Genomic DNA, 20,296 nt, shown 5'->3' on the forward strand with positions numbered 1-20,296 from the left:
GTGTGTGGATTTATTTTTCTTTTGAGTGACAGGCAGTGTTATAAGTGACCCTTCCGTGAACCGCTGGGTATCGAACGCCACCGTTTCATACTGTGTTTGTTTTTGTGTGTGTGTGGGCCACATATGGGGATGCTGCTTCGCTCTTCAAGACTAATTAGGAGGACATGTGATAATGTAACAGCAGTTATAAGCACATGAGATTATCATTATTGCGACAAAAATACTTCAAGAATTCGTACATGCAGTTTAGTCAGTCGACCAATCAAATGACAAATGAATCATGTGACAGGATTGTAGCATTGCCATCGTTTCCACGGTAACCGTGACTCACATGTCTGGGCTCAGGTTACTATTCAGTGTTGTGTACAGTGTTTCTATTTTCCGCACTGGCTGAAAAGAAAATTTGCTTTCAGACAAACACTTAAAGATACAAGCACGGTGAAATAATTACAGTTGGAAATTTGCCGTCAAACAAAACCCCAATTACGTTTTGAGCATTTGAGAGAAAAGAGATCATTGGGATTTGTTTGCTAAGTAATGTTCGCCTGGATTTTCTTTTGTGTCTTTCCCCATTCATGAAAACGAAAGACTCGCTCGGCTGCGTTTCTTTGTTTTCCATTCTTCGTCGGATGAAAGCGGGACAAACGGGATCTCGTCTGCTTTGAGAACAACTACGTTCGACTGACTGGGCCACGCTACATAATAGATCGTATCTTATCAAGCAAGATGTCAGATCGCCGTCTTCACACTCAATAATCCCGTTGTATCCCAGAAAGCTGCTTTGATACTAACACATACTTACATGTGCGCCAAGTCGGGGAAAACACTCCGGGCTGTGTAATTCCCAGGCCAAACCCACAGCAGATGACATAGCACATTATAATGAGTGTTTATGGCCTTGGGAGAGTGTGTGCGTGTGTGTGTATGTGTGTGTTAATCCATGTAGCCAGGTGGCAGCGTCCTCCCCGTGTTATGCTTACTATAAATTGAAGACTGCGGCGTTAAAGTGGCATCATCCAGCATGATCATCTCCTTAAGATCCCAAGCTGAGTCAAAAATGTCCGCCAGGCCGAGCTGTCATGTCACCGCGGGATGGGAAATTGGCCCAGACAGTGATTTGGAGTGTGCTCGGAGATGAAGTACATTGGTGTGTGCACAGAGAGGAGGTCAAGTCGGAGGGACTATAAAAGATGGCTCCCCTTTTTTTTTACTGGAACATGCACTTAATGCCAATGAAGATTTGAGATGTGCCGCAGTGCCTCCTCAAATGATTAAAAGGAGCAAATATGTGAGGTAGACTCGTTCAGACATCGCCGAGGAATATCCAGCGCCGAGATGTGGAATGAAAATGATCTGGTAAACCTCATAAAGGATTTCAAAAAAAAAATGTAAAATAGGATCGAACGCATACGAAGCTTATGGCGTCTTATCTGGTATCGTGTTTCTGACGTGACGCTACGCTGGCGCTGATTACACTGTACTTTAGCGTTATTATGTTTGCACATTGTATGTGACAAAGGATTACTGTGAGCCCAAACTCAACCGCCATATCTCTCGCAGACACCACAGCTTTTGTGCGTAAACCTCTTTGCTAGCGTGATGGGAAAATAGTGACTCCGGAGTAAAAAAAAAAAAAACATTGAGAGGCTTTTCTTTTAAGGCAACTTAACTTACTCCATTTACAGTGAGTCGTCCAAACCCGACCCTGTCCAGTCAAAGTCGTGTGTTGTGACCCCCCCCCCCCTCTTAAAAGTGACTCGTTGTTACCCAAGCACGGTTATTTGTGTCACGATGACTTGTCACTGACTCAATGCACTCCCAAAGTGTCCAAGATGGCAGCGTTCTATTTCTGACCGCCGTCTCGGGGGTGGCTTTGACTCCCCGTGGAGTCGCCGTGCGGAATTAGCCAGAAAACGTCGCCTTATTTGTTCCACGTGACCCGTTTTTGTGTGGCGTTCCAGGTGGGTGCGGCGAGGCCATCGATCGAGTCATGCGGATCCTCACGGGGGTGCAAGTGTTTGCTCAACCCTTCGGGCAACTCACCGAGGTCCACGACTCACTCGTTCTGCAATTCAACCCGTAATTAACTTTAGCAGAAAAAGGTCTCCAACCTAGAAAGACGACGCATTGTTTCTTCATACGTAACGCTGCTAAATAGTCTGGAGAAGACGCCGAAGGCCCCTCAGTGACCCCGGCAAGTTAATGAACACGACTTGCCGCTGCCTTGGCCTTGTAATGAGCCACAAGATGGGAGGAAAGGCCGCCCCCGGGCGCCACGCAGAGTCCACTTGGCAGCATGCATGTTGCTTCTGTGTGCCCGCGAGGTCCGCACGCTAACTCGTTACGAGATGATTTCTCCCTCCCCGACCCACTCGTTGTCATCCGGCCCCCCCCCCTTCCCCGTCCATCCTGTCGTCGCCCTCCTCTCGCCCGCCCTTAATAATACGCAATTACCGGCAAAAAATAACAACTCTCCTTAGCACCTGTCACAGCCGATTTGTCTCCGGGCTCCCTGTCAACGTCTGCGTCGTCTTGAAATTTGACAAAGTGTAAGGGAGAGATAGGAGAAAAAAAAAAGAAGCCTTCTCAGCATCACGGAAACATCAAATCTTATCAAAGGGGTTTAGCGCACGTAAGAAAAAGTGACAACGTGTGACAGGGTGCTATATAGACCAACGAAGGCTGATGTGGCAGGAGATCACAAGACACATCTCGAACAATACGCTCGCTGCTCTGCTGAGCATTTATTTGCCGTCTTTGTGGAATAAATAAGAAAGTGAATAATGTGCATTAATGCAAATGTAGCCCTGCTGGCTCTCTCGAGTCTATTTACATTTTCTATAAAAAGACAGAGACAAACTAGGGTGCGCTCCATTTGGAACAAGACAATGGGAGCAATTTATTAGCAGCGTAAGCATCGCAAGTATGGAAGTCTCAATGTATTTCAGAGGTGGGAATCGGGTTTGGAAGTTAAACAAATGAGGGACGGCACTAAAAGGGAACGTTCCTTAAGAAGTCAAAACTGTCCAAGATTTTGGCCGCTGATGAGCGAGACCTTGGAGAGAGAGTTTTACCATCAGGTAAGATTCGTCCTTAATAGAATTTATCATAAGTCCGCCTCGGGCTCTGAACTTTTTAGCTCAATTTGTGTTTAATTTGCCACATCATTTACTGTGAGTCATGGGCCTGTCAGCTTGTGAAAACGTTCTTTTCTAAGCTTGCTTTTATCCGTTCTGAATGATATAATCAGCTATGTGGAGAGGAGGCCTCCCCTCACCATCTCCTCTGCTTCCTTCTGATTTGAAAATGAACTGACATTTATTTAAAAAGGCCCAACGTACTCTCTGCACTTTTGCATATACGACGCTAGCTTGACTTACAAGTGGCTCAACTTGGGAGTTGCTCACTTGTGTTTTTTTTTTTTTGTGTTGGGTTAAAAATGTGTCAACATACCACTGTACTTCTATACTTGAAATGATCAGCACCTCCAGCAAACGTGTTAGTTTTCTTTCCGACAATGTGTCCTCTCTGTGATATATATATTTTTTTCCCAGCCGCGGTGACTCCAGCGCTGCAATTTCTCGCACATGCTCCGAGATGCTAATTAACGATAGGATTGTATTAGATTCACAATTACAATGAAAAGCTTTTAATTAAACGGAGTCCCATGTGCTGCCTATTAAAGAACCTGACCATCTCCCTGCGTTGAATATTTAACACCCTCTGCTGGAAGCATAATACCTGGGATGTTAGTTACAGGAAGTACAAGGTTAAACTAACAACAATTTGTATAAGCTCCGCCCTAAAGGAAAAAAAAAGTTAATTAAAATATTTCAAAGTGTTTAATCAAGATTTATTTTCTGTCACTTTGCAGAGCGGGAACAAGTGCAGAGCAGGAACGGTCACTCCCTAACTGCCTTCACAAAATGTCGTGGGTCCAAGACGCTGCCAAGGTGCACACCCACACACATACTGCCATTTTAAAAGAGTTTTCTTTCTTACTTGCACCACTTCAGCTTAATGGGTGGCGTGAATAGGACAACATATTGAACTGATAATTAAATAGTTATGAAATGGGTGGATTCCAGGCCAGGTTGAACACTCTCATTCACACGTGCAAAAATGAGCATCTGTTATCTTCAGCGAGGGTCTAAAAATAGCCGGGACGCTCGAAACAAAGATTCGCAGCCGTTTGTAACTCTCCAACCCACACAAGAGCTTCCCCTCTTACGCTGGGATTCATGTCGTGTAATGTGATTACTAGCGGAACCGCGTATGTTAATGCGCTTGTGTGCGGAGGAGCCACAACTTGACCCTCCCACGCTGGGCCACCAAAGACGCTGTGGATACCCTGAAGAAAAAGAAAAAAAAAAAGAAGCTGGTCATGCACAGCAGTCTGATTCACAACTGGAATGGGAAAGTTGGGCATATATTTTCTTCTGACGTCAGATGGAAATTTTGGGACATTTCCGCGCCAAAGCAGTCCTTTTAGGAGTCATCAAGCGATTATATGATTGCCGCACAGGCTTTTGTTTAGTTCGGATTCAAGGTCAAGTTCCCCCAAAAGCACGTTAGCACTTCCGCGCAATTACAAGAGAAGACGCTCAGTGAGGTCAAGCGGATTGCATTAGCGTGTGTGAAAATCAATTTGCATTGTTGACACTTTATTAATACGCCATCTTGAAGAATTTTGAGTATCACTCAAAAATGTATATTACATTCATTTTTTTGTAGCATTATTTCACGGCTCTATATTTCAAACTGTCCTTAAAGATGATGACTTTTTGGGCTAAATAGACTCTAAATATGAATTCACCATGTGTCCAAGTGTCCACCATCTTGAATTTCACCACGGCCGAATTCCAAGTGTCCCCTCACCTCCTCCTTCCGCTGTGTTCGGATGACTGGACTCGCCCGTTGGCCGAGCCGGACGTATACAGTGGCCCGCTCCCTCCGTACGCTGCTTGTCAGCTCTCGGACTCGAAGCGGGGCTCTGACGGGTGATGACTTGCGTCCGCAGCCTGGCGTCATGCTCTTGTCTCCTTGCGTGTTTAATTACAGCACGCTATGTGGCACTAATGGGCCCCAATGCAATTTGAGTAATTACGTTAGACTTGAGCGACAGCGATTAAATACAGCGGACCCTTGCAAAACAACCCATTATAGTGGACTCGGGCCTTTGATTTGTTCTGACTGACTTTTAATAGATTTCACATAAGAAATAATAGGGACGGAATTAATCAGGCGGCACGGCGCTTCAGTGAAATGCACATCGGCGTCACGACCCAAAAATACAGCTCCCAGGGAGGGTAAGAAGCGGTTGAAATATATGACCCCATTTGGAAATCTCTCGATGACCTTTACCGGATCGATACGCGGGTGCCGCCGCAGTTCTTGCAATGGCAGGAGGCCTCCTTGCAGTGGCGCCGTTGCTCACGGCAGTATTTTCTCGGCTGTGAACGAGACGAGAGCTTTATGCTCCAGTGAAGCGTCGTAAGGTTCACTCTTGGTTTTTTTTTTGCACTCAAAGTTAGAAGACAGAAATAGGACCTAATATATTGGTATGACCTAATTACAGCCTCTTTCCAAAACAAATGGAATTGTTTGCAAATTAAGGACAACCAAATCCAACACACACCAATAATTTCTGTTTATTTGTTTTTTTTCATCTCTGACGTTCTCTGATCAGAGTAGGCGTTACTCTTCTTTTTCCTAATCCTGTTGTGGATCCACGGCAGCTGTTGGAAGGCAGGACAGATGATTGACATTTGTCCAAAAAATATGTTTTTAAAAAAAAAAAGCCATAAATCTGCAACCACATTAGCAATAGCATTGGCAGCTAACAAGATGAGGCCAGCTGTTATTGATATGCTCCCCACCACGCTCGGAAATCATTACTGGGGTGTAACTACGGGTGGCGTGTAAATAGATTAGACCCGACTTAACGGATATGTCTTCAGTTAAGCATGTTTGCATTTCTGCTTCTTTGTTTTCTTTAGATATCTGATCAAGTCGCTGCTCCTTTGGAACATGATAACGTTGACGTGAGTTCTCGCGGCATCTCTACCAACCTCGAATGTCCAGCTTGCACTCCACTTCGTCTTTGCCCAGCTCGTTGATGGCCACACAGGTGTATTTGCCTCCGTCAAAGGGGCTCGGCTTGCGAATGTTGAGGGTGACCACGCCTTGGTAGTTCTGCATCAAGTACTTGGGGTCTTCACCAAGGATCATCTTGTTCTTCATCCATACGATCTTGGGCTGAGGAACGAAATCACGGGATGAGACGTTATCCAGTCCCACCAAAGCTATTGTCTGACTTGGACTCCACAGATCTTTTTTAAAACGATGGGCTGTACCTTAGGGAAGCCTCTGACGGCACAGCTGATGGCAGTGCTATACCCGGCCACCACAGTTCTGTCCACAAGCGGCTGAGTGAACTTAGGCACGCAGGACATATCCATCTCCTGGTAGGGGTTCTGTTTCAGCTGCAGACCTACGATACGTGGCGAAAGAAGAATTATAACGGAAACTATTTCAATCTCTAACGTTCGCACCTGTCTTGGCGATGGTGGCCGTGTTCTTGCTTTGACGAGGTTCCTCGCTCAGGCCGCACAAGTTTTCGCTGTAGACGCAGAACATGTACTCGTTGCCCATAATGAGGTCGGACGCCGTGCAGTGGGTCCGTTTGTTGTGCTCATAAATAGTGAACCATTCCTAAAGAAAGACAATATGATCATCGTACACCTCGGTCACCTTCCCTTCCTTTTCCCGTCTTTGTCTCACCTTAGTCTTCATGTCGGCCTTCTGGATGGTGTATCCGGTGATCTCACAGTTACCGTCATCGGTGGGGGGGTCCCACTCCAGAGCGGCGTTGAATCCCCACACGTCGGACACCCGCACATTTAAAGGTGGCCCCGGCTTTTCTAATTGGATCGACGTAACGCAATCGATGTTTCCGCAACCCCGGGGACGCGAAGAACGGGTACTTACCAACAACTCTGAGTTGGAAACTGGCCCTGTCCTCCATGTTCTCGATCTTTAGAACCAGCTCGTATGTTCCGGAGTGCTCTCGCTCTGCCGAACGGATGAAGAGGATGGTGTCCACGTTGGAGGTACGTACATTGATGGATTTTGGGTCAATGGGTTGCCCGTCCTTAAACCAGTTCGCGACGGGACGTGGTTTGCCCTGCGAGAAAATGACACTTGATGAATCTTGATTCTTATATCTGATTGGTTTTTTTTTTTTGGTCTGACCTGGAAGGGGATGGTCAGGTTGATCTTTTCTCCCACTTTACGGATGTACTTTGTCCTCAGGTGCCGAGGTAGGCGGATTTTCGGACGCTCTAATGAAGGTAAAGCCATTGAGAAGTCGATCCCATAAACAAACCACATTGACGTTTCAACCTTGAAGTCGATTAACCGGCAGAATCGACTCGTTGACTCAACTCCTCCGACTCACCCATGATCTCGCGGATCGTGACGGGCTCTGACATGATGGCGGGAGCACTGCGCCCTGCAATGTTCACTGCCACCACCCTGAAGTTAATCTTCTCCCCAACAGGTAGGCCACGGACCACGTAGCTCTGTTTTTCACACAGGTCTGTGTTGGCTACCACCCATTCAGTATCTGTGGGCGGAAACAATAACAAATCAATACTGGATTTGATCTTCATCTCTTATTGAAAGAATCAAGATCCATACCTCCATCTTTGCAGTATTCAATAACGTAGCCATCCAGGCCCGCGGCTCCGATTCTCTCCGGGGCCAGCCACTTCAGGGAGCACGTGGTGTCCGTCACGTCGTTCACCGTCAGACGGGTCGGCTCGCTCGTCGGGGCTGAGCGTCGCGGAAAAAGAAAGAGGCGGCGGTTCGTAGAGGAAGAAAAGAAACGGGGCGGCCGCGAGGCTTACCCATAGGCATGAAGGGCTTGGAGGTGAGACTCGGCTGGGACATGCCGATACTGTTGACGGCAAACACCCTCATCTCGTACAGGACGCCTTCAATCATCTTCTTGGCCTCGTACGTGGTTGATTCGTACACGTCAAAGTTGAGCTTTGTCCATCTGGAAGAACCTTGCTTCTTTCTCTCCATCAGATAGCCTGAATGAAGACAAACAGTGAGACAAGGACGGAACATGTGTGCGTGTTCCACGTCTTCATTCTTTACCTTTGAGTGCTGCACCGCCATCAAATTTAGGAGCCTCCCAGATGATGGTGGCGCAATCTTCTCCCACTGTTGTGCACTTGACATGCTCGGGAGCATCGGGTACATCTAGAATTCAAACAGTGCAGGTATATGTGACAAATTGCTTCATTTGGAATGTTCATTTGAACAAATATCGCGTTGACTTACCTATTATCTTGATATTCAGCACAGCCTTGTCTTGCCCGGCCGGGTTGGTCACAACGATGGTGTAGCTGCCCTCGTCCTCCCTCTCTGCGCCCTCAATGACGAAGCAACTCAAGTCCTTCCTGCTCTCCACTCTGACTCGTCCGGAATCCTCTGTGATTGGCTAACATACAGGAAATGGCACCTTTTAACAGGTATGTATTATTCATCAAGTATTTCTCACTTCCTCCATTTTCATTAACGTGGATATGAATATGACATTATCCCCATTGAGTCGGTGCTCGTCTCTGAGGGAGAAGAGTGGAAATACCATTTGTAAGGGAAGACGCAAGGCTCATGTTTGTCCCAAAGCTATTTCAGAGCAGCTAACTAGAGAAGCTCGAGGGCAGATCAACTTTTGTGTTTTACGACAACCGAATTTACTAGCGCTGACCGCCGGCAGCTTCTGTTACATTACCCGTCCGTGTAAACATTGCGAGAATCAGACGTACGGCTCCTACTCTTGCAGCACGTAGTGAATGTAAACCGAAATAATAACGATAATGGACACAATCGTAAGTCCGCTTCAGTGCGTACACGCCAAACATGTCGTGTTGTAACAGGGCAGGGGTAGAAAACTTATTTTGGTCGCGGGCCACATTCTAGTCATGGTTTCCAAGAAACACGAAGCAGACTGTGATGCAGTGGGCCCAATGAAGACGTGACACATCCTTACCTTGTCTCCTTTGGACCAGAGCACCTTGGGTGCTGGTTCTCCAGTGATCTCCACGTCCAGTCTCAGCTTGTTGCCAGCCACCAAAATGATGCTGTTTTGGGACACCATGTTTCCGGTGGTGTCCAGGTGGATCTTTGGAGGATCTGTTTGGACAAATTAAATGCATAAGAATCATAAAAAGCTTTTACTTTGACAAAGGAGGAGAGGTAACAAAAGTTTATTTACCTTGCCTGGGCACATAGTCGATCTTGATTTCTGTATCGAGAGAGAAAAAGAGAAGCTTTAATGCTGTCTGCTCATGATGAATGTATCCCCATCACCTCGCTAATGTTTCTGTTTCCCTCACCCAGGAAGTTGAGTTTGGCCGAAAGTGACAGAGCGAATCCATCAGGAACGAAAGTGTAGTCTCCGGCATCCCCCGGCTTCACGTCGTCAATGATCAGACGATGAAACCTGAAACAAGCAGGAGAGACGTGCGGATGGAAGGACAATTAATTAAGGTGTGTGTGTTTTTTTTTTATTTCCCTCTCTCACATCTTTACTCTCATGTATACCTTCCGACGTGTGTCATTTTGATGCGTTCGCTGGGCATCACTTCCACTCCATCCTTGTACCACTTGCCTGTGACCTTTTCATCAGACACCTCACACTTGAACAAAGCCTGCTCGGTCGCCTTCACCGTCAAATCAGCAATGTCCTGCAACACTTCCAGTTTTTTTTCTGGGCACATTGGAAAGCACAAGGAAAATATTTATCCCAGTCAAATCCAGTCCAACCATTCCTATAATACCTTCCACCTCCAGCTCTCCTTTGGTATGGCCCCCGTTTGTCCAAGCATGGTACATTCCGATGTCCTCCAATGTCGCTTCCTGGATGATGAACGTGTGCTTCTTCCCGTCTTTCTTAAAGCGATACTTTGTGGATGCCGCGTCCTTTACAATTTCGTCATCCCCATAGAACCTGGAAGAAAATAACAATTTGATTGTGCTGCTCCTTCATTATTTTGACAGTCAATTTTTCGAGCCCATAAACAGATGTCATCAAAAAAAAAAAAAAAACACTCATCCACTCATCAAACTTAACCAATACTGTCGTTATACTGACCACATGACATGGGCGCCCTCCTCTGACACCTCAATCTCAAACTCCACTCTCTCCCCTACCACCACGTGGTAGTCATCCATAAGCTTGGTGATGGTCACAGGTGGTTCTGGGTGCATACGATACAGTAGCAAATTTAGAACCCTCAAATTATCAGCATTGTCGTATTTTATAGCGTCGCCGCTCGACCCAAAAAGTGAACGTACCTTTGACGAAAACCTCAGTGAAACTCTTGTCTTCGCCCACCACACACTCGTACTCAGCGTCATCAGCCAGGGTGGTCTTGTTGATGGTGAGCGTTCTGATGTTTCCATTTGTCTCCATCAAGTACCTTGAAAATAACACGAGAGAAGCCGTTTATTTACCAACGAATATACGAGTGAATGATTTGTGGTTAACATGTTGTGCCAGTCCAAAAAACATAGAATATTGAAATTAAATGATAGAATTGTATCGTATTGAATTATATTGGGAGCCAATGATAAACATCAATTTTAACATTTTTTATAGTGTGTATTTTTCTATGATTACAGGTCTTATTTTATCAGTATTAGCCTACTTAAGGCATAAATGTCTTGCCTGTGTGACTTACTATGCCCTCTGGGAGGCTTCTTACGATGGCCTAAAAATAAAATGTGTGGATGGCAGCATCGGTGGAAAGTTTGACTTTGCGGCGTCGATAATTTTAGCTGCGCATTTTTTTTTTTTAAACACTGCCCATCAGTCGAGCTCTGCGGCTAATTTACAATCTCATTTTGCTGTCCGTCTCTCTGAGTATATTTTTCCCGCTGGAAGTTTAACGTAATCTAAAAAGAAATGGCACTAATAAAAAGCCGTGCATCATGATTGAGTATGTTGGTGCTTTTACGTATGTACTTGGCAGAGGGTTTGATCTCTTGGCCGTTCTTCAACCATTTGACCTGCACGTTGGGATCCATCACCTCACACTTGAGGACGATTCTTTTGCCTTTGTCCACGGTGTAGCAAGATTCCATTTTGGTCAGGAAAGCTGGGAAGATGGAGATGATGGGGAAATCACTTGTCTTGTTTCTACTCTGGCTGTCTTTGGTCTCATTGTGCCTACTTCAGATGCTCTTGGAGTATCTATTCACCCTCCACCTGACTCACCCTCGCTGTGCTTGGGCTCCACCCTCATCTTTTTCAGACGTTTCAGCATGCCCCTCAGGTCGGTAATGCCGTACTTGAAAGCGATTTTCTCATATTCGCTCGGGTGGGCGCTCTTCAGCAATTCCCATACGTCGACCTCCTCCTCCACCTTTTCAGGTCTCTTCCTGTCAATCATGGAAAATAGTTCCATTTTAATGAATGAGTGTGAAGATGTGCTTCCAAAGATGTTCTCACTTCTTGGCAGCTTTGAGAAGAGCACTGAAATCCAGATCACCCTCATCTTCGCCGGCATCTCTGGGTGGAAGGAAAACACAGTGAGCATAGGATTTGTGTCACATGACTTGATTTAGACTTGGGTCACCAATTTTTGAGACTCGGAACAGCTATTAATTACCATAATGACAGAATCATGCCTTGTGGGGACTCAATTTGACTGACTTCATTTTTGTAATTGCTAATTTAGTCCCAAACCTGGCAAAGACAGTTTCGAGTTCCGGGCCTTCACTCGTCACCCTTTTTTAGAGAGAAATGCACTTACGCTCTCTTGAAGGTAGACAAAATGTCCACATGCTGGTCTTCCTGGGAGGCTGAAATGAGAGAAGTTGCCGAGACGGCACATTAGGGCCGGATCAAACCAGAACATCAGTCGACGTGGAATGCGCAGCAGCCTCGGCGCGACCCGGCTCGAATTTCACCCACCCTCCACGGCGATCTCAAAGCTGGAGCTGTCACATTTGTCTTTGGCTGTCACTTCGCACCTGTAGCCACCGGCGTCTCCGGCGACCACTTTGTTGACGGTCATTTCATAAGTGTAGATCTTTTACGGGAAAACGAACACAAGATGGAAAAGATCTTTCGTCGTTGGACGATTGAAATTTCGCTCGCACCTTTGTCTCCCTGTCGTATGTTTCTTTGAACTGCATGTGCTTCCCAGCCTTGCTGCTCAAATCCATCCACTTTCCCTTCAGCCATTTCATCATGGGTTTCTTTACCAAGGCGCTCGAGTCGACCTTGGCAATGAGGATCAAATCCTTTCCTGTCATCAGCAAACACCAGTCAGTCGTGTCAACACTTTTTACAGTGTGTTCTATCCAGCTCACCTGCAATAGCGGTCACATGATCTGGCGGCTTCTCCACGAAGAGCCCAGTGAGCTCTGTCACCTCTGAAATAAAAGTACAGAGATTTCATTATTTTTGATACGATCACGTCTGCTCTCTACGGAAACAGAAGACGACACTAACAATGACCAAACTGCGCAGCAACACCAAGTCGTTTTTTTAGTGACGTGAAAAACGACGAAATACGTGTGTTCGTTTTACAAACATTCAGGATTAAAATCCAACAACAAAACGCTTGAAAATAAACAACTCACACATCTCATAAGCGCACATGACTAAAATTCCGACAACGACAAATGAATATTAAAAAAATAGATATACATTTAACATGTAGATGGCACCTGTGCAACATCAAAAGTTGGATGCAGACGCTTAAAAAAAAAAAAAAAAACCAAAAACATTTACATGCACTGAAAAATTCCAAGCTTACCGCCCCCTACAGTCTTCACGTTAGCTGGGAGAGAAACAATTTGCAGTTATACCAGCGCTAAGAGTAAGTGTGAAATTTTGAGTGAATGTACCACACAGTGACAGCCCCCCCCCCCCCCCCCCCAAAAAAAAAAAAAAAAAAAGATGTGTGCTCATGGCTGTTACGAACACAAAGGAATCAAGCGGGTTCATTTGGGATAAAACATTTTATTTGAAAAAATCTTGAATACTTCTGTAAGACTGAGGATGTTAGGAAAGCAAGCATTCAATTGTTTTCATTGTAAATCGCTTCCACGCCATTGGGAATGTTTTAATTGAAGCTTAAAGAAGTTGGCAGTTGGTTCCTGCTTCATTAGCCAAACCGTGCTTGCGAATATAACCTCAACCCACATACTTAAACTTTAACCCCGTGGGACAGGCTTTAAACAACCTCGGTATGTACGATCGACCAACTGTCTACCCTACGGGAACAGACGCGCTGACGGCTGGTGCAATTACTTCTATGGAGATCAAACAAACATAGCATAAGATGAGAAGTCCTCCTACGTGGAGTGTTAGGAGTGACGCAAGAACATCGAGCGACATTTAGTAAATCTTTTTGAAGCTCTGTCAAAGTTGACGTCACATTTTTTTTGCAAACTCCACTGGGTCTCACTATACTATAACAAAAACACTTTTGAAGCATTTCCTTAAAGGTTCTCCGTCCCAAAGCAGGATGAGGTTCCCCATTAAGCGACAAATCCCACTTCTTGGGTTTCACTTGTAAAACCTGAACTGAACATATCTCGCAGCTTGTCTGCAAAGCACAGTAGCAACTTTACTTTATGTATCATCTTCTTAGCCTGTTGAAATGTGAAATGACGCCAGGCCTCCTAGCAGCAGCTGTTAGTTTGGCCGCAGTGCGTGTTATATCACTACTACTTTAATCACAGTCCTGACAGAAGTATTAAGAGTTTTCAAATGAATAAATACCCAAAAGTCATACTATCTAGTATCTAAATTGTAGACTAGAGCCGGCTTAAAGTATAATCAGGCTAAGCACCTGCATAGGGTCCCACAACCACTTCAGGGCCCTCCAAGACTCAATTAACAATTATTATGGAATATTGAGTTTGAGCAGCATCCCACAAGTGTCCACTTCACGGCGGCATTTAAGGGGAATGAAAAGAGCCACTATGACTGGCTCTGATTGAAGTCGACTGCGACCACTCCCACAACGGCGCAGCACTCCCTCGCCCAGATATGCTGGCCTGTGATTGCCTGCGAAATTACAAATTATACTTGTAATAGGCAAATATGATATTCAGTATCTCAATTAGTGGTTTATCACATAAAATAAAATTTTGCCCGGGGCCCCATGGAGGTGCGGGCCGGCTCTGACTATAACTACCAAAGGAGAAATAATAACGTTAAAAAAAACAATCATCTCCGTTACACCGACGAACCGCCTTCTTTTTCTTACCATCCCAGTCGGAGTCAGAATCTGCTGCAGACAAAGCGAGACGCAAGATTAAACCGAACAAAGCGAGAAGGAAGCAAAAGCACAAATTGTCGTACAACGCTTGACGTACACACACAAGCTTGTTTCATGCTCCATCGCAACTAACATCTGTGGATGAAATGATGCAAAATGCCTAATTATCTTGCAAACAAAGTGCATATGACAAAAAATGGCAATAGGTACTATGTTTGGGACATTTCATTAGGCACACCTGTACCTTGTAATAATAGAACTCAATGTGACATTGAGAAGTAGCCAATTTTTTTTTATCATTCTGGCGACTTGCTAATATTCAAGAAATCTCAGTCGTAGACCAAAGCGGTGTATATAATGACATGTATTGTAGAATCCACTCTAAAATCAGTGCAGATGGGAAATATCTAGTATTCATTGGGGTACTTAAGACAGACACCTGCGGCACACCTGCAAACAAGTGACCACCGATACTCTTCATGCTGAGAGAATCGTGTCATTTCCATTCCTAGACCAATGTACTGTATGCACTTCTATATGTATTTGTTTATGTGGACGAGCACGGAGTCATGTCTGCGGGGGGTACGTCTATAGACCTTTAGCATATTGTGCAATCGTCTACTGTATGTGACCAGAATTTTAAAAAAAAGTTCCAAGAAAGTGTGTCAATATTCTTTTCCTGGAAGGTGCCGAGCATTAGCTTCCTGCTTTGGGGCTGCTGCGTAAACAAAGATCATCGTTAACTCGAAACAACCTGCTCCACAATAAGATGTGCTTATTAATGGGCAAGTAATTCCCAGCAATGAATAAAAACAGTGAGACAATAACAAAAAAAAAAACACAAAGATGTTTTAACGGTCGTCTCGGCTTCATTCCGCTATATTGCAAACATGCTAAAAAAAAAAAGCTAAGTTAATACAGCATATTGGGATAATAACTAAAATCGTGCAAGCTAAGAAATGCAAACGTGCGGGGAAAAAAATCGTCGCTGTATTATCCCCTTCAGTGGCAAAGGAAGTGGTTGACCTTTGCCTTATCCTCTTCACTCTGTAATTTACTCAACATATCATCGGCATTATTCAAATAATTACCGTGGCGGATTAGCTCAAATGCTTTTCGAACACTCAGTGCATTTCAAACATGAATACCACTTATTCATGTTTTACAGAAAAAAAAAAAAAGGCCCTCACCCTCTTCGGCTGGCTCCTGCGGGGCTAAAATTAGCAGATTTTTGTTTTTTGTAGTGATCGAAATGCCAAGCAATGCACAATGTGGAAAACACAAGTTAAGAGGTTTCAACAGCTGAGCAAATACAGTTCAAAGAGGAACACACACAAAATAAATAGTACATCTCGCCAAGGATCACACGAGGCTTAGCAACATTTGTGTCAGCGGCTCCTCTGTGTGCTACGTCCGTGTTATCATTCTTATTAAGTATTTAAAGTCTGACAGAATAGAAGGAACAAAACGACAAATAAACAACATCGGCGGCAGTCAATTAATGCGGTCAGAGGCCACCAGAGGCGGCTCGTGGCCCAACGCCGCAGAGGTGACAAAAGTGAAAATGTGCCGACTATAATCGAGTGAGGACGTGATAATGAAAGGCGCACAAAAAGGTCAGAAGGTAAACGGAGGCATGCGGCTGACTTACCGGGCACATCCGCTTTCGCTGCAGGAGGAGAAACACAGGCGGCACATGATTAGAATGCAGCGTTTATGCTTCCTAATGCCATTAAATTACCACAAGACAACTCTGCAAATCATTTTTATTCGCTTTTATGTACAGTCAACCAACTCTATTTATAGATCGGGGACCAAGTTAGAACATCCGTAATTGTCTCACACTTTTGTAATAGAAATAACAGCAAAGCACTTTTTTTTTTTTTTTTTTTAGAGAAGGCTATGGCTTGATTAAATAAAACTGCTTCCATGATGGCGCCACAGCAATATTTTTATATTAGACATGGCTTTGGCCTCAGCCCAAAAAAAAAAAGAGGTCCAAAGTGACAACAATAATGACATCACTATCGAGTCAGCACATAAACAGATCTCAGAAGCAAACCAACTTTTATCCGAAATTCAAACCACAACGTCAACACGCGTGTTGAAATATCAAATATTATCCAACCGGCTTGTAATTGCTTATGCTAACACAGATCTGATTACATTCCGTCCACCGTGGAAGAACCAATCCGATCCTAAATAGGATCCGTCGCTTTCACAAGGTGACAGATGTTCCTATCTTGTCTTAAATAACATTCTACGCGACACTGACGGCGTACGCTCGTAAATCCAACGGACGTTCTATAAAATGTTCACCTTTTATAACGTCTTAACCTGTGACACGAATCTAAACAACGGCTCATCGTGGAATGGAGTTCCATGACGGGCACGACAGGCGAGGCTCAAGTTAGCTGGAAATGGAAACGCATCAAATACCAAACTCCCCTCTGAGGGGTCAGTGCGGCAGCCCGTAAAGGTCAGCGCCGGTGTCTCATGACTTCCCAAAAGACAAGCCGTGCGTATTTTTTTTGGGACCGTTTCCTTAAATAGCCGGACAAATTTGACCTCGCTCTGGCATAAATTGACGCCATTGCGGTCGCAAAGATGTGCAGCTGCTCATACGGAATGTTCTCCTTTGGGGGAATCCCCTGATTCTGTTGCATTCATGTCAGAATTAACAACAAAAATTAGATATCTGTTATCTTTCCGGTATGTTCTTCATAGCATTGAGATGAAGTAAGAAGTAAGCCGCAGTAATACTAGCCGATCTTTTCTGATCTGTTAGCATGAAGCTAAAACTTTGTTGTTGTTGTTTTGAATACACATCTTATGTTTAGTAAATTTGAGTTTGAAGCCTATTTTTGAAAATGCCTTTGCTAGCTGACAAACAAGCAAGCATCTATGTTGTTGCCACGGCAACAATGCTGGGCCAGTCGGGAAACTAGCATGTGATGCTAATACACAAACATTTAGCCTATTGAGTCTTATGTTTGCTAGTCATTTAGATGTTTTGTTTTTTACAGACCGGACAATATTATTCATTTTTTAAACGAAGCATAATGCTCCTATTTCAAATCATTATTATTCAAACTAAAATTATTTTAATCATTTGTCCTCATTTGATGAACTGACTTTACTCGCAGCGTATCGCAGTGCGTTGAGTGTAATGGGACCTGCTGGTAGTTGACGGAAATTATTAAATAGGAGTTAATTGCCTTTCTATTTATGCCTCGTTTTGAAGTACGGCCAATTTAAGGCTCAGCTGCGGGCGACGCTTTGTGGACTAAACAAATGAAGGCGCTAATGCAATTTGACATTGTGGGGCTTAATGTGAGAAAATGAATTTCACTTAAAATGATCTTCTTAATCATCTAAATATAGATTTGCATCCAACGCTGGGTTTAGTGGGCCAAGCGATTCACTTCTCATATATGTTCTGCTCGCTTAGGTGTAACAGTAATTTTGTGTGCTTTGACGACATTTCATATGTATGCGTTTATGATCCCAGAGTGACATAATTATTTAAAGAGAGCTAAATCCGAGGCGCGTCGAGCATGATGGGAACCTTCCGAGTCGAGAATGATATTTTACATCCTGATTTATCTCGGCCGTGAGCGTGCAAGTGTTACACTAGCTAACACGCTGGCGTGTGTGAAACTCTATCAACTTAAGAGGATGGCGAGGGAAGGGGGGGGGCGAAAAGGTCACGGGTTACTGAGGATTATTTTTGGCTGCGCCTCGAGGGTCGGAGCTGGCTGCAAAAGGAAGGAAGCGTGATGGGGCATTTAAAAAAAAATGTGAAACGAGATACCATTCTCATACTAATCTTGAGAACTAATCGTTTGCTTCAATATCACATTTGGTGCATATGTTCCAAATCAAACATTCGCCGATGATCCTTTGAGACCTTGGCAGTTGAACCTGGCTGGGTGGCGCAGATGTCCGATCAACTAACGCACTTGGCTGTATATGATTAGGAAGCATATATTTCGGGGCTAATTATTAAAGAAAAAAAAAGTATCTAGATGACAGAAAAGTCCATTGGGAAATAATGTGCAAAGTCCATTATGTTCCCAATCATAGCAGAGAGGATGTGGAGGGATTAGATGTGGAAGTGGGGGAGGGAGGGGGGGAGGGGGGTCTCAACAGTGTTAACACAACCTTGGCCTGTAAAACTAGAATCATCCCACTTGACAATTTCTCATATTGGATGATTTAGAGCCTCTTTGGTTCAAAACGCAGATAACAGAAAATCTTTCTTTTCAAAATTTGTCCCCAAAAAATTAAATCCAATTTCCGCTTGGATTCAACACCCAGTCGTTATCTCTATCATCTTTAGTAAATGGCATGAAGTGACACCAGTGATGTCAAATCAGAAGAATTAAACATGGCTGGTATCAGAGTCAGATCGTTAACTTTGCATACTGCAAAGCTAAATAAATATGTATGATTAGTGCCGTTGCAGTCATTAGTCTGCAAGATCTCCAGTAAAAGAGCATTTTATACTGCTCTCAATATAGTTTAAAGTGGAACGATTTGATCCGATGCACCCGCAAATGAAAATCCATCACATATTCCCATAACATAAATATGAATCAACGCTCAGCAACACAACAGACATGACTTCACTACCACTAAACATCATTCATGAGTAACTCGCGTTTGTATTTGCTGATCCATAAAATCCCTCGCAGAAATTTATTCCGATAATCGGCAATAAAAATCGACCCGTTTTGGGACCCGAGCCCAAGTTTTGGGAAGCCTAATTCATTCTATGACAGCACTACAATTTTTGCTACCAAGCCACTTAAATTTGGAAGTTAATGTAATGATTGTGCTGACTTCACAGCAATATTTGAAGTTAACAACTTTCCAAAACGCATCTCAAACAGCCAAAATGGAAGCAAATATTTTTGCACACGGGCGTACCTGCAGGGACCGTCTTAGTCGGCATGGTTTATTCCCGTGTCTTCTCTTTGCTGCCGGAAGACTGGTGGCGGGCGGCTAGCTTATTCCTTTTTATTTGTCTCCCCTCGCGTTGTTATTCAAAGCTCTCGTGGCACTCGAGTCACCCACACCCCCACGCTGTAAGTGAGAAGCAAGGAGCAAGGAGGCGGGCGGCACCCTAAAGACAGAGCAAAGGAAAGGTGCGCTCAAAAAAGGAGGGGGGGGGGCTTCAGTAAACTCCTCAAATCTGTTCAAACCAAAAGTTCTGGACTTAATCGTACCCTAGTCCATTTTGACCCAAATTGGTGGTCTATCTCTGGGAGGGGTCAGAGGTCAGGAATTTTGGGAGGTGGGAGCATTGTGTTTGATATCTGAAATCTAAGTATGTACAGTATATCCCGGAGCCGACATTTTATTGTTCCATAGTCAACGGTAAAGATACAAGTTATCGCCCTCGCAGGATTTTACTGTTTTCCATGAGGAGATTCGCCCAAGCAAGGCGTTGAGGGGCCTTATTGACACGCCGCAATAAATTGCCGCGCTTTACGGCCTGCTTACAAAACCGCGCCATCATCTGATAAGGATGTTGAATTGGAGGACGGATATAAATATCCGTGGACTTTTACAGATAGCAAATGTAAGAGGCAGACGAAGATAATTTGTAGCCAAGTGCGGCATTTTGTTTTGCCCGCAGTGACAATAATCTAGTCTATATTTTTGACCTTGTTTTCACAGCTTGGATTGCCAGTGTTGGCAATCTTAGCCTTGTTTTGGCATTGAGCCATATTCAAATAAGGTTGAGGGGATTTAATATTGAAATGTGATAATATTAATAATAATTTTCCATTCCCTAACTTATTTCATTAGCTGCCTTTTTATAATTCATGAAAGCCCCAAACTTCCATATATTAAAATATCAAATAATAAATAGCATACTTATAATTATTTCTATATTTGTTTGATTGTTAGAAAAAATATTTATTTACTTAATTTCAATATTTGTGTAATTATTTCAGCACCTTTTGTGGTCC

The 20,296-nt window shown here is 44.1% G+C and overlaps 1 protein-coding gene across 1 annotated transcript; it reads right to left on the minus strand.

Annotated features, from left to right (window-relative positions):
• Positions 1-5,626: 5,626 nt before the first annotated feature.
• Positions 5,627-19,402, minus strand: mybpc2b (myosin binding protein Cb). The gene is made up of 29 exons (XM_088360719.1): positions 19,248-19,402; positions 15,967-15,984; positions 12,843-12,866; positions 12,394-12,456; positions 12,181-12,329; positions 11,993-12,110; positions 11,832-11,880; positions 11,528-11,587; positions 11,294-11,457; positions 11,042-11,174; positions 10,372-10,496; positions 10,169-10,274; positions 9,855-10,024; positions 9,619-9,784; positions 9,411-9,517; positions 9,290-9,319; positions 9,065-9,207; positions 8,353-8,512; positions 8,167-8,271; positions 7,911-8,099; positions 7,702-7,836; positions 7,460-7,627; positions 7,255-7,343; positions 6,991-7,186; positions 6,784-6,923; positions 6,555-6,714; positions 6,357-6,493; positions 6,072-6,258; positions 5,627-5,738 (listed from the first exon to the last, which is right to left on the minus strand). Exons 1-29 carry the CDS (start codon positions 19,270-19,272, stop codon positions 5,713-5,715), a joined length of 3,342 nt encoding a protein of 1,113 aa, XP_088216845.1. The 5' UTR covers positions 19,273-19,402; the 3' UTR covers positions 5,627-5,712.
• Between the last annotated feature and the right edge of the window lie 894 nt (positions 19,403-20,296).

This window comes from Syngnathus floridae, chromosome 18 (genome assembly GCF_059516105.1).
Source record: "Syngnathus floridae isolate MCC-2025c chromosome 18, RoL_Sflo_1.0, whole genome shotgun sequence".
In the NCBI taxonomy this organism is placed as follows: Eukaryota; Metazoa; Chordata; class Actinopteri; order Syngnathiformes; family Syngnathidae; genus Syngnathus; species Syngnathus floridae.